This window comes from Canis aureus, chromosome X (assembly GCF_053574225.1).
Source record: "Canis aureus isolate CA01 chromosome X, VMU_Caureus_v.1.0, whole genome shotgun sequence".
Classification (NCBI taxonomy): domain Eukaryota; kingdom Metazoa; phylum Chordata; class Mammalia; order Carnivora; family Canidae; genus Canis; species Canis aureus.
Window position 1 is genome coordinate 88,867,902 of NC_135649.1, and position 13,174 is coordinate 88,881,075.

A 13,174-nucleotide genomic window follows, 5' to 3' on the forward strand; every position below is an offset into this window, starting at 1 on the left:
GTCAATGAATAGTAAATAAAATACCATTGTGTGTTCTTACCTAGCATTGTACAGCCAGGAAGTACAACATGCCTAGTGCAAAAATCTTCAAAATTTTGCTCAATAAATGTGTAAATGAACAAAAGAAATTTGGCAGTAAATAACTGTAATCTGGAAATGTATTTTTATACTTTACTAGATTATTTTTACAAGATTAAAAAGGTGTGGAGAGACATTCTTTAAATAAAGGAAGGTAATTATTCTAAGATGAAGGAAGTATCACCCTTGCCATGGAGACAAATGTAAGCAGAGTAATTTTTATAATAATCAACTTCAATTCTGATAATGCCTAATGACGGAATACATCCATAGGTACCCTATTTCAGATATTGAAACGTTACTGCCACTTTCCTAATTTCCAATGCCTTAAAAATGAAGACCATATTACAACAGTCGTCCTTTACTAAGAATTCAACTGTACCTAAAGCAGACCCAAGTCATTAAAAAAAAAAATCTACTGTCAAGCTTTCACTTCTATACAAGGTAAAAACATCAGACCTCATCTTTCATGCTTTTCTTTAAAAAAGAAATTAGATCTTTTCTGTATATTAAAAAAATAATCAACATGCAAACTAGACAATTATAAAATACCGAAAATCTTAAAAATCTAATAAAAATGAATATACACAAATTTTATATATGACTTCGGTGAGTTCACAAACATGCCTGAAGGCTGTCCAAAGGATGTGAACCCTTGTTCTAGGTATGTATCATAAGCAATAGCAAGAAAACTTAAGTTAGACGTTCTAGTCCAGGAATATCCAATAAGGCTTTTTAAAAATATTTTTATATATTGATTCATGAGAGACACAGAGCCACAGGCAGAGGGAGAAGCAGGCCCCCCAGAGGGAGTCTGACATAGGGCTCGATCCCTGGACCAAGATCATGCCCCGAGCCCAAGGCAGACGCTCAACCACTGAGCCACCCAAGCTTCCCCCAATAACTGTTTATAAGAGAGGAACAAAGTCTTCAGGGATGAAGTGAAAATGTGTTAGTAGTATACATTATGAAAAGCATAAGAACATACAAACTTACCTTTTTTACTAAGATCAATAGCAGCTTCTAAAAGCACTTCTAATTCCCCTTTCGGCAAAACTGGAACCACCCAGCGAGGCCTAAGAGTTTTAAATAATACAAAAAGATGTTTATTGGTTACACTCTAAAAGAAGCACTATAAATGAGTTACTAATTATACTTGCCTCACCATGAAAATATTAAATATTAATAATTAAAAATTTTAAAATATTAAAACAACAAGGTTGGCAGAATATCTACTTTGTGGAACTAAGATCCATCTGTTGTCTCTACAAAGGGAATTTTTTAAAAACTGTCAAACAAAAGATAGCAAGGGGAGGAAGGAAATTACTTTAATAACAGAATATAAAACTAGAAATAATAATCAAGTATCAATTAAATGGATACCTATTGTTAACGTTCATAGGAAAGTGCTCTTTCAGGATTATGATGAACCTCTTACCTGCCTTCAATTTCCTCACAAGGCAGCAGCATTTAGGTGGAAAATGACAGATTTCTGCCTCAATTGATAGTCAGTTATTCCTGAAGGTTAAGGGAGATGTGGCTCTCCCAAGTCTCTCTGCCACCACAGGTACCCCCCTCCCTCCAAGAAGGATGCAGTGAGCACCCAGGTGGTGTTTTCTCTGGCCCCACTGGCAGCTCAACCACCTCCAAGGCTACTTTCCCCTACACCCTAACCCTCTCTCCTCATCCTCCTCACTGCTCCCTAAACCCTTGTTTTGAAAAAAGTGCTCCATGACTATATATTCAAATGCATACCACCCTTGTCATTGTTTTTATTCACATAAAGACACCATTTGTATTTATCTTCCCCTGAGAATTTATTTGCTAATACACAACTTTGTCCTCAAGTCTGCATAATAAGTACCCTTTACTAACCACCACCAATCACCTGATAAATCAAAAAGCAACTATAAAACCTTTTGCTAGGTCACTGCTCTAGAGAAAACATACTCAGACACTAAAATAACTACTATTTCTGGTTTTTTGACTACAACTCATTGTATACTATTATTATATGTATCTACTAAAATTACAAAGTGTTCTTTCAAATATACTATTACAAACAATGAGTTAAAAATATAATAGGAAAAAATTTCAAGATAAATGAAAAAGTTATAAAATGATATAGTAAAAACCTCTTATCTGTAGAAAAATCAATAAAAATGATAGTAAAAGTAAAAATAATCTGAAAAGCATACTTCTTATGGTTAGTAATTTTTTAAGATATCTGTACAGAAGAAGGAAATTATAGAACTTTATCAACATAGTATTTCCATGTTCAACAGTACATAATTACATATATAATCAGAATTTGGGGGGGGGGAGGCAAGGGGTTTCTCTGTATTATATACGTAACAGAAGGTGATTTTTTAGAAAGTGAAACACAACAAGGAAATTTAGTAAAGTCAAATGCTTCTAAGTTTATTTTCCGTACTTTACTTTTCTGCTTTGGTGGCAATGGTGATGGGAGGATTTGTCACACCTCCCTAGCACTCACTTGTTGGGCCCCACAGCCTTGGTGAAGACCACACCCATGTGGGGGTTCCCCAACACACTCTTCCCTTATCTTCTTTAGACCTTTTTCAACCCCTGCACACAAGCTTAAACTTTCACTCTCAGAGTTGCCCACTACAAGTATAAAAAATTATTACTCCGAACTTGCCCCTGAGGTGAAGATCAAGAGAAACAAAAGGCTGAGATGGTTAAATGCCTCAGACTACTCGAGAGTTCATAAGGGGCAGGCTGTGAGGAACTCAATGTTCTAATGACCTGGCTTACCTCAGGGACCAAGTAAAAAATTATGAAAATCATCCAGCAGCTGTAGCAATCAACGTACCAAAAAAGAAAAAATGAAGAAAGAAAAAATCTTCATAAACTCTGAAAGAGGGAAATCACACATATGGTTCTACTTCAGAAACACACCAGCATGGGTCATCATCATTAATCTGAAAACTTTATTGACACTGTTACTCCCTTCCATTCTTTAAATCCATTAAGAACCACAGGTTACAAAATATTTGGTAAGCACTAAGATGTTAAGGCTATTAAAGAGGCAGTGTGGCTACTATAATATTTCTGTCCACTCTTTCTCTTATTTACTACTAATAATTATGCTGAGAAACTGTTGGTTTTCCTGTGTATTACACATATTAAGAAAAAAAAACTAATTCACCTATTGATCATGTCATCCAACTTCGCCAGGTCAGTATGTGGAAATGCAGGTTCCTCATCTTCAAGCTGTGGTGGGGCATCACCTTGACCTTGTTCATCTGGGGGAGTTGCCGGGGAATTTTCATTGGAAGAATCAGGCGATGAAGTCTTAATAAAAAATTAGATTATTTCAGATTAAGGTTTGTATAACATGTACAACATCTAATAAGTCAAACAAACACAGTAAAGGGGAAATTTTAAAGATAAAAATCACTGTAGCTTTATGATGTTTCAGGTGGTCTCTGTGATATTATACTTCAAAATAATTCCATTTAACTCTTAACAGCCTAAGAAGCATTGAACAGCCATTTAATAGATGAAAAATCAAACTTGGACATAAAGTAACTAGCCCAAGGTCACACAGATTCAAATCTATGGTCAGGATTTGAATCCAGGTTTAACTCTGAAGTTTGTGTTCTTAACCACAATGTATATTGCTTCTCTGCTTCCATTTCCTATTATATGAGCCCTGTCACAACAGGAATTATTGTACAAATATGAAACAATGCATTTCACATTTCACAGACAGAAGGTTCTGATTTCTAACTTTCATTTTTTTAATTTGAAAGGAAAATTTTTTATTCAGCAATTTCCGTAGTCTCAAACGACTACCCAAACAATTATTAAAACTTCATGGGACACCTGGGTAGCTCACAGGTTGAGCGTGTCTACCTTTGGCATAGGGCATGATACCGGAGATCTGGGATTGAGTCCCGCATCGGGATTCCTGCATGAAGCCTGCTTGCTTCTTCCTCTGCCTGTCTATGCCTGTCTCTGCCTCTCATGAATAAATAAAATCTTTAAAAAAATAAATAAAATTTCATGATTGCTGTTTCTAAATAAGCTACATCATTTTCAACTAATAGGTCTAATTTTATACATTTTCATTCTTCATTTTTAGCATCTTTCTCTTTCTTCCTTCTTTAGATATGCATATTTCTGAAACTAAGTAAATGAACTTTATGACCCTTATATTATTACTTTAAAGAGCAGATGGTATTTTCTCTTTTAAACTGAAATATAAATTTTTTTTTTTTTTTAAAGATTTGTTCATGAGACACACACACACAGAGAGAGAGAGAGAGGCAGAGTCATAGGCAGAGGGAGGGACTCCATTCCAGGACCGGGGGATCATGCCTTGAGCTGAAGGCAGATGCTCAACCACTGAGCCACCAATGCAACCTGAAACCAATACAAATTTTAACCTGATTTTTGCTCATGTGTTCTTGAATTTTCTACCCATTGTAGGCTGATGGCCCTCATGGAAAAGAAGGATCCTCTCCCTATCATTTTATTACCTACTGAACAGCTGCATAAGTAAATGCACATATTGAAGACAGCTGGGCATATCACCATTAATATGTTCTACTTACAAAATTTATGCATGAACTTATAGAACCAATTTGCAACCAAATGGTGAACTTTTATTTAAGATGGTAAACATTGTCCAGGTGCTACAGAGTTAGTCCCAAGACAAAAGAAAGAAATCTATATAGCACAGAACTCAAATGTTAGAAGCCCAACAGAAATATCAGCACTTAAAATATGTTAGGAAGTCTGCTTATTTTTTTTTTAAAAAAACCCTCTCCCCTGATACATATGTATTATGCATGCTCACAAAAATCATAGATAAAAGTAACTAAACATGTAATACCACACCAACAGATAAGCAACACTGACATTTTTAATTATTTTCTTGCAATCTTTGTCCTAAAGAGCCACAAATCTCATCTAAATTTTAAAGTCGAGATTTTACCTGCTTAGGTAAAATCTATGTCCTTTTCCATTCAACATTTGATTATTTCCCTACATCATTAAGAATCGTTTTTTTAGGAGGAAACTGAGTGGGGAAGAAATTAGAGAGGAAGACAAACCATGAGAGACTCCTAACTCTGGGAAACAAATAAAGGGTTGCAGATGGGGGAGGTGGGTGGGCAATAGTGTAACCGAGTGATGGACATTAAGGAAGGCACAGGATGAGATGAGCAGTGGGTGTTATACTATATGCTGGCAAACTTAATTTAAATTAAAAATCTGTTTTAAAAAGTTGATTAAGGGTCACACAGTATTAAATAAGATAAAATTAAGGGATATTTAGTATTTTGCCTTTTTTTTAAAAAAGATTTAATTTATTTATTCATGAGAGACACAAAGAGACTGAGAGAGAAAGGAAAGGCAGAGACATAGGTAGAGGAAGAAGCAGGCTCCATGCAGGAAGCTCAATGTGGGACTCCATCCTGGGACTCTGGGATTACGCCCTAAGCCAAAGGCAGCTGCCCAACCTCTGAGCCACCCAGGCGTCCCAGTATTTTGTCATCTTTATGCCAACATTAACAGAGCTGTAATGACATTTTTTTACATATAAATCTTTGTGGTGAACTTCAGTTTTTCCTTAGGATAGAATCCTGGAAATATAATTACAAAAATAAGTTTATAAACTCTTTTAGGAATACTGACATACATATTGCCAAATTACATTCCAGAAAGTTTGCACCCTCTGATAACCACACCCAGAGTTTTCAACCCACAGTACCTTTGCCAAGGAGGTTTCATTCAAGACCAAGTTTCAATACATACTAGAATTTCAATTTTTCTCCTATAAAAAACACGCTTTAAAAATTGTACATCAACTGAAAATTTTAATTTATCTAAGAAATTCCTTTTATGCCAACATATAAAAAGCATATTCCAAAAGGGACCCTTAAATTGGATAATTATTAATGCTATAGTTGATTTTCCTTGGTCCAAGAGTGTCAAATCTTGTGAAGTAACTAAAATTCTAACATTAAAATGTAGAGAATAAGAAAACAAAAGTGAGGGATTCTACAGATAGCTAAGAATGTAATTTTTGTTCTTTTAATCACCGGTCAGTCCACTCAAAAAAACATCAAGAGCTATAAGAGAACATAAGGCAGAAGCACAAACAGGTGAATATCACAAACCCAAGAGCTCTAAAAATTATCAAATGTACCTTAAAATAAAACTAATAGAGTAGAGGCTTAATATCTGTTTAAAGCCAAGCAAGCCACAAGCACTGCAAAAGAAGTTAGGACTCCATGCACAATGCAGTTATAAAACAGAAAGAAGATACAATGATTATTATTCAGCCATTAAAAAAAAAAAAGAAATCTTGCCATTTTCAACAACAGGAATGTATCCAGAGGGTAAAATGCTAAGTCAAATTTAAGAAAGAAACAAACAAGGGAAAATGGAGACAAACACTTTTTAAAAAAAAATTTAATTCCAGTATAGTTAACATACAGCAGACTATTCAATATAGAGAACTGGTAGCTGCCAGAAGAGGTAGGTGGGGAATGGGTGAAACAGGTGAAGGGGATTAAGAATACACTTATTGTGATGAGCACTAAGGTACAGAATAGTTGAATCATGTTGTACACCTGAAATTAGTATTTTTTAAAAGATTTTTTTTTGTTTTGACAAAGAGAGAGAATAAGCAGGGGCAGTGGGAGGCACAAGGAGTGGGAGTCACAGGCTCCCCACCGAGCAGGGGGATTGACTTGGGTGATTGTGACCTGAACGCAGATGCTTAACCAATTGAGCCACCCGGGCGCCCCAAATTATACTTGAATTTTAAAAATAATTAAGTAAAATGTTAAACAGAAAAGAGAGTGAAACATACTGAAACTCTACTAGCTCATTGTGGGTTTTTTGTTTTTTTTTTTAAGATTTTATTTATTCCTGAGAGATGTAGAGAGGCACAGGGAGGAGAAGCAAGCTCCATGCAAGGAGCCCAATGTGGGACTCGATCGCAGGACTCTGGGATCACGCCCTGAGCCGAAGGCACTCAACCACTGAGCAACCCAGGCATCCCTAGCTCCTGGTTGAAAAATAGATTCTTTGGCATCCAACACAAACCTTTGACTATGTTTATTTAAAGAAACCCAAACACTAGGTAACAAATCTATGACACAAGAAAGGCTTAACAACTCTAATACCTGTGACTATTACTTCAGTATTTTATGGCTTAAACGTGGAAACTGGAGAGGAAAAGGAATAAAGGCAACATATTTATTTGGAAAAATAAAATAAAAACCTGATTTGCTCACTTCTCTAAAATGGCAGACAGAAAAGAAGGAGGGCAAAGAGAGACAGAGAGCACATGTACATCTCTTTTGTACCATACCTGTAATAGATTATCTAACCTATAAAAACTAGACAATGAGAACTTATCCCCAAATGACAAATTTAAGTACCCTACAGTAACAATATTTTTGCCTAAAAACTTATCCATACAGAATTCTACATAAACATGCACCAACTGTAAGTCACATGTCTGTCATTCATGTGCATGCACCTCAGCTATAAAATCACTTGTAAGTGTTGAGCTGCACATCACAAATTTTAGTATGTTTGGTCTTATTTGGTTATTAATTGATACAACTGCATATATTAGAAAAAGTAGCTGAAAAGCAATTATTAAACTTCTACTTCAAGAAATGAAAAAAACAGCAAGTCAAATTCCAAGGAAATGAAAGGAACAAAGATAAAAGGTTAAAATATACAAGTGAGGAGGGGAGAGGGAATTGAAGCCAAAAGTTGGTTTTGGAGCAAGTTTAATGAAATAGATGAATCCCTAAGGAAATAGTCCTCAGAAGAGGGAAGGCAAATTAGCAGTATCAGAAATGAAGGAAGAGAAATTACCACTGACTTTGAGACATTCAAAAGATAATAGAGAGGATATGAGAACAACTATACCTCAATAAATTTGAAAATCTAGATGAGTGTACAAATTCCTTGAAAAACACAACTTACCAAAAGAGAACACAAACACACACTACAAAAAATAAGATCGAGAAAATTCCTCTAATAAAAAAAGGTGATGAATCTTTATTAAAACCTTCCTACAAATGAAACCCCAGGCCAGATGGCTTCACCAATAAAATCTTCCAAATGATTAATGAAAATGCAGAAATCATACACAAATTCATCCACAGAATAGAAAAAAATATTTATCTGTGAGTTTTAAGGCCAGCATAAAACCTTGATACCAAAATCTATTTTGTAAACTTTGTAATCATTATTTCACTTGATCTTCTTCACAATCCCATTAAGTAGTTACTACCATTATCCCCATTTTAAGATGAAAAACTGAGGCTCAGAGGTTGTATATTTATCCAGTCGTAAGACTAGTACAGTGAAAAGCTCAAATTTGAACACAAACAACATGACTTGAATCCAATCTCTTTAACAGGCTACACTGAATGATTTAACACTTTACTCTGGAATTGATACAGAGGGCTTAAATATAAATACTTCATTTGATAACTGATTGTGTAATAAGTAAGACACGAGCAAAAGAGGGGCTACATACTCAAGCATCACCACCCACAGTGCTTGAGCTTTCTTATTACTGTGTGAGACCTATATTTACTTTTCTTAAGTTTTATGGTTACTTCACAAATTATTCAGAACATGCTCCATTATTTAGTATCACATAGTAGACATACCAATGTGGCTTTAACTAGTATCTTAAATGTCCTACCTGATTCTGTTGGAGGGGGGGCTGAGACTGTCCATCAGGAGCCTGGCCCTGGCTGTCATTCCCTCCTACTGGAGAGCCACGAGTCGTGGCTGTCATACTCGACACAGGGCAGATCTTTGCAATTTTGTCTGCTTATGTAGTTGTCTTGAGAAAAGAAATTATAGTCCACTTATAGAAGATGAAGTACCAGCATTTGTCAGTCTTAAAAAGCTCCAATTCAAGAATAAACCATCTTGCAGAGACCATTGCATAACCTACAAGAAGAAAAAAATTATATTTGTTTTATATTTAAAAATCATGAATTAAGGAACTGTTCAATTTTAGTATTACCAGTGAATCTAGTCAAGATAAGGTGGCTATATAATGAGAGGGTGAGGTGAAAACCTAAAGTCTCATTAATTCCATATTCAACTTAAACTGGTAACTGTAGATCAGTTTGTACCAAAGCACAGGCTTATATGTTTCAGCTTTCTTCTGGGATCCCAAAGACATATTATCAAGGTATTTATTTAGTTGCCATTTTGATTCAATCATGGAATGACAAAAAACTGCCTCCAATTTGCTAATACTTTCAATACACTGTAAAATTACGAATACTCCACACATAAACCAGGTAACAAAAGGTTGTTTTTAAAAACATTTCGGAAAGACTGTACAACTAACGTTTATCACCAGTACTAGGTCATTATAAAAATAGTTTTCAAACAAGATTATAACAGGTTTTAATAGAAACTTTAAAACTTTGGGGGGATTTTTGTTTGGAAAAAGTTCAAACTATATACAACTATTCCAAAAAAACTCAATGTCTCAGGTGACCCTGACTCTTCCCTTTTGGCATTGTTTTGGTCACAGGCATTCCCCAGAAGCCTGACAAACCACAACTGTTTAACAATGGAATTCTTTGTTACTTGACCAGCAAAGGTATATAAGGGAATACCAGCAAAACGCTCAATTCTATATTCATTAGACCAATGGCTCGCATCCTTAGCTGCATACTAAAATCATCTGAGATGCTTTGGGAAACACTGATGCACACAACCTCTCCATACTGAACCACTGCATTTGGGAGTGAAGCCTAGGCATCAGTACTTTCCAAAATATCTCCCTTGGTGATTGAGAATTGTGCCATGAGATTGAGAGCCTTAGCTGATGACTTATAGACATGTCATTATAAGGCGACCATACTTTCCATTTAGTCCAAAACAGTCCAAGTTTACACCTCTAATTTAAATATAATCACTTGGGACACCTAAGTGGCTCAGGTAAGTGTCCAACTCTTGATTTTGGCTCAAGTCGTGATCTTGGGGATGGCGAGGTTCAATCCTAATGACCCTGGAAATCATGACCTGAGCCAAAGTCAGATGCTTAACTGACTGAACCACCCAGGCACTCCTAAAATAAATAAATCTTGAAAAAGTTATATATATATATATAATACTTAACCCAGAAATAAGTTCCTAACAAGATTTTGTTCACTTATCAAATTCGTATAAAAGTTTAAGACCAATAATATCAAGTACTGATGAGCCTAAAAACACAGAAAAATGTTTAATATGTAAGGTGAAAATACAAAAGATAACACGATTGATTGGCCCTCCTTTCAATTTTGTTTTCCATTTGCATACACCCTACATTACAAAAAACTTCAGGTGAAGTAAACAATTTTAAAAACCTAGAGAAACTAGCCTATAATTTTCTTCAGTCATTTTGGGTCTGCTGGCAAATTATGTGAGAACCTTTCTTTTCTTGCCACTCAAAATTATCAGCTAATCAGCTTGATCCTTCTCCACTTCAAATTTGTTCCAATTTCTTCTGTTTGTTTCCCAACCTGGGTTCATGATCCACTTGTGTACTCTCCCCAAAGGATGATTGATGCTCCAATCATCATCCCCTTGCTCTTTTCCTGGATGCCTTATTCTTCATCTACTTTACTGAAAAATCACCAATCTCTGCCCTTCCCTTTTCCCAAAAATCTTAAGAATGTCTCTGCCTCCCCTTTCCCTTCTTCCATTTTCCCTTATCATCTGTTTGAGTCTAAGCTATCAAAATTGTTGCTTTAGGGATCCCTGGGTGGCACAGCGGTTCAGCGCCTGCCTTTGGCCCAGGGCGGGATCCTGGAGACCCGGGATCGAGTCCCACGTCGGGCTCCTGGTGCATGGAGCCTGCTTCTCCCTCTGCCTGTGTCTCTGCCTCTCTCTCTCTCTCTCTCTCTGTGTGACTATCATAAATAAATAAAAATAAAAAATAAAAATTGTTGCTTTAAAGCCAGTGGGTCTTAACTGAAGAATATGGATGCCAAGTGTGGGGAAAGTCTAGGAGAGAGGATGAATCCTGAGCAACACCAAAAAATTGTAGTTTTTTTTTTTTAAAGGTAAATCTTTACCATTTACACAGAATGTGGTATTTTTCTAAAATTGGAAAACCAAGCATCCAATAAGTGACTCGACCAAAGCACAGTAGAAAATAAACAAGTCTAGAATTAGAAATTTTATTACTTTGTTCACTACACCAATACTATCTCTCTTAAAAAGTCTTTCCAGGAAGCAATCCAAGGACAAAAGAATGAATAAAATGTGGTATGCACATACAACTGAGATATTCTTTAGTGTTAAAAAGGAAATTCTAACACATGCTACAACATGGATGAACCTCAAGGACATTATGCTAAGTGAAATAAGCCAGTCACAAGGAGACAAATATTCTATGATTCTACTTACATGAGGTACCAACACTAATACAGAGAGTAGAAAAGTGGTCACCAGGGGTTAAGGGGAAAGAAGATTAAGGAGTTAACAGGTACAGTTTCAGCTTGGGAAGATTAAAAAAAGTTCCGGAGATGGATGATGGTGATGGTTGCACAACGTGAACGTACTTAAGGGCCACTGAATCGTACACTTAAAAATGGTTAAAATGATAAAATTTAAGGTTATGTATTTTCTCCCACAATAAAATTATATGTATACACATAGCACTGAATGCTCTCTTGCTTTGCAGCCCATTAACATTTGGAGATTGAGTTAAAATATCTTGAAAATTATACCCTTGTGATGTTTTAAGCTCAACATCCTCCTATCTATATGTATCCCCAAAACCCTCCATCTACAAACAAATCAAAACTATCTGGCTAAAGTCTGGGAATAAATTATTTTAACGAAAAGTATTCTGTGGATTACTAAAGAACTACCCCTTTAAACAACTTTAAGGTAAATGGAAAAGGGAAACGTGTAACCAACCTCTCCACCAAACAATATACTTTTTACTCTGACCATAGAACTAAATCATCTTCTGCTTCTTGCAGAATATCCCATTGACAAAGCTTCAAACTGCTTGCCATCCTATCTCTTCTTATATAATTCTCACCTTTCTGTCCCTTGGTTTCTAGATTTCTTCTATCTCTGTCAAGTTCTCCACATTTCAAGATTTCCAGTAGTGCTGGGCAGGTATGTCAGGTCTCAGCATAGCATATATACTCTACCCTATTCTGGTATTTTTAATAGCTATGTCTCTCCCACCACATCAGAATTGATAACCTTTTCCTCAGTATGCTAGGATTCAAAGATTAAGAACAAGAAATAGATACAAAGTAATTAAAAATACTTTCTGGATTAAAGCATAACTTTTATTTCAAAATCCCACCTCTGCCACTTACAAGCTGCCTATCTTACTAAAACCAGTAATGGCCACTCTATTTTCACAGGTGTTTAAAACTGAGATAATGGGGGATCCCTGGGTAGCTCGTTTAGACCCTGCCTTTGGCGGGGGCATGATCCTGGAGTCTGGGGATCAAGTCCCACATCAGGCTCCCTGCATGGAGCCTGCTTCTCCCTCTGCCTGTATCTCTGCCTCTCTCTCTCTGTCTCTCATGAATAAACAAATAATCTTTTTTTTTTCCCAGAATAATCTTTAAAAAAACAAAACTGAATGCCACCCACAAAAATGCCACAAAGATTATTTTTTTAAGATTATTTTAATAAAGATGTTTTGCCAAATACCAAACACACAGTAATTCTCAAAATACTTAATTTTCTTTTCCCTTTCTATACTGTATTGTGAAGGGTTCTTGAATATGAGGTAAGAATTGGAAAATAATGTTTTTAGATATAATTTGGAAAGCGGGACGCCTGGGTGGCTCAGCGGTTTAGCAACTGCCTTTGGCCCAGGGTGTGATCCCAGACTCCTGGGTTCGAGTCCCACATGGGCTCCCTGCATGGAGCCTTCTTCTCCCTCTGCCTGTGTCTCTGCCTCTCTCTCTCTGTGTGTCTCATGAATAAATAAATAAAATCTTTTAAAAAAATAATAATTTGGAAAGCTTTGAATGGGAAAAAAATTATCAAAGATATGCTACAACTAAGTTATCCAAGAATAACACTGCTACCTTTCTTA

At 35.9% G+C, this 13,174-nt stretch overlaps 1 protein-coding gene across 3 annotated transcripts in view; it reads right to left on the reverse strand.

Annotated features, from left to right (window-relative positions):
* The window catches only part of USP9X (ubiquitin specific peptidase 9 X-linked), a 178,047-nt gene that overhangs the window by 101,264 nt on the left and 63,609 nt on the right, over positions 1-13,174 (reverse strand). For all 3 annotated transcript variants that reach the window (XM_077888368.1, XM_077888369.1, XM_077888367.1), the window contains exons 2-4: positions 8,792-9,045; positions 3,251-3,396; positions 1,075-1,154 (exon numbers count right to left, since the gene is read on the reverse strand). In XM_077888368.1, the coding sequence (XP_077744494.1) occupies positions 1,075-1,154; positions 3,251-3,396; positions 8,792-8,887 (322 nt within the window). In that variant the 5' untranslated portion in view covers positions 8,888-9,045. The remainder of the gene's footprint in view (positions 1-1,074; positions 1,155-3,250; positions 3,397-8,791; positions 9,046-13,174) is intronic.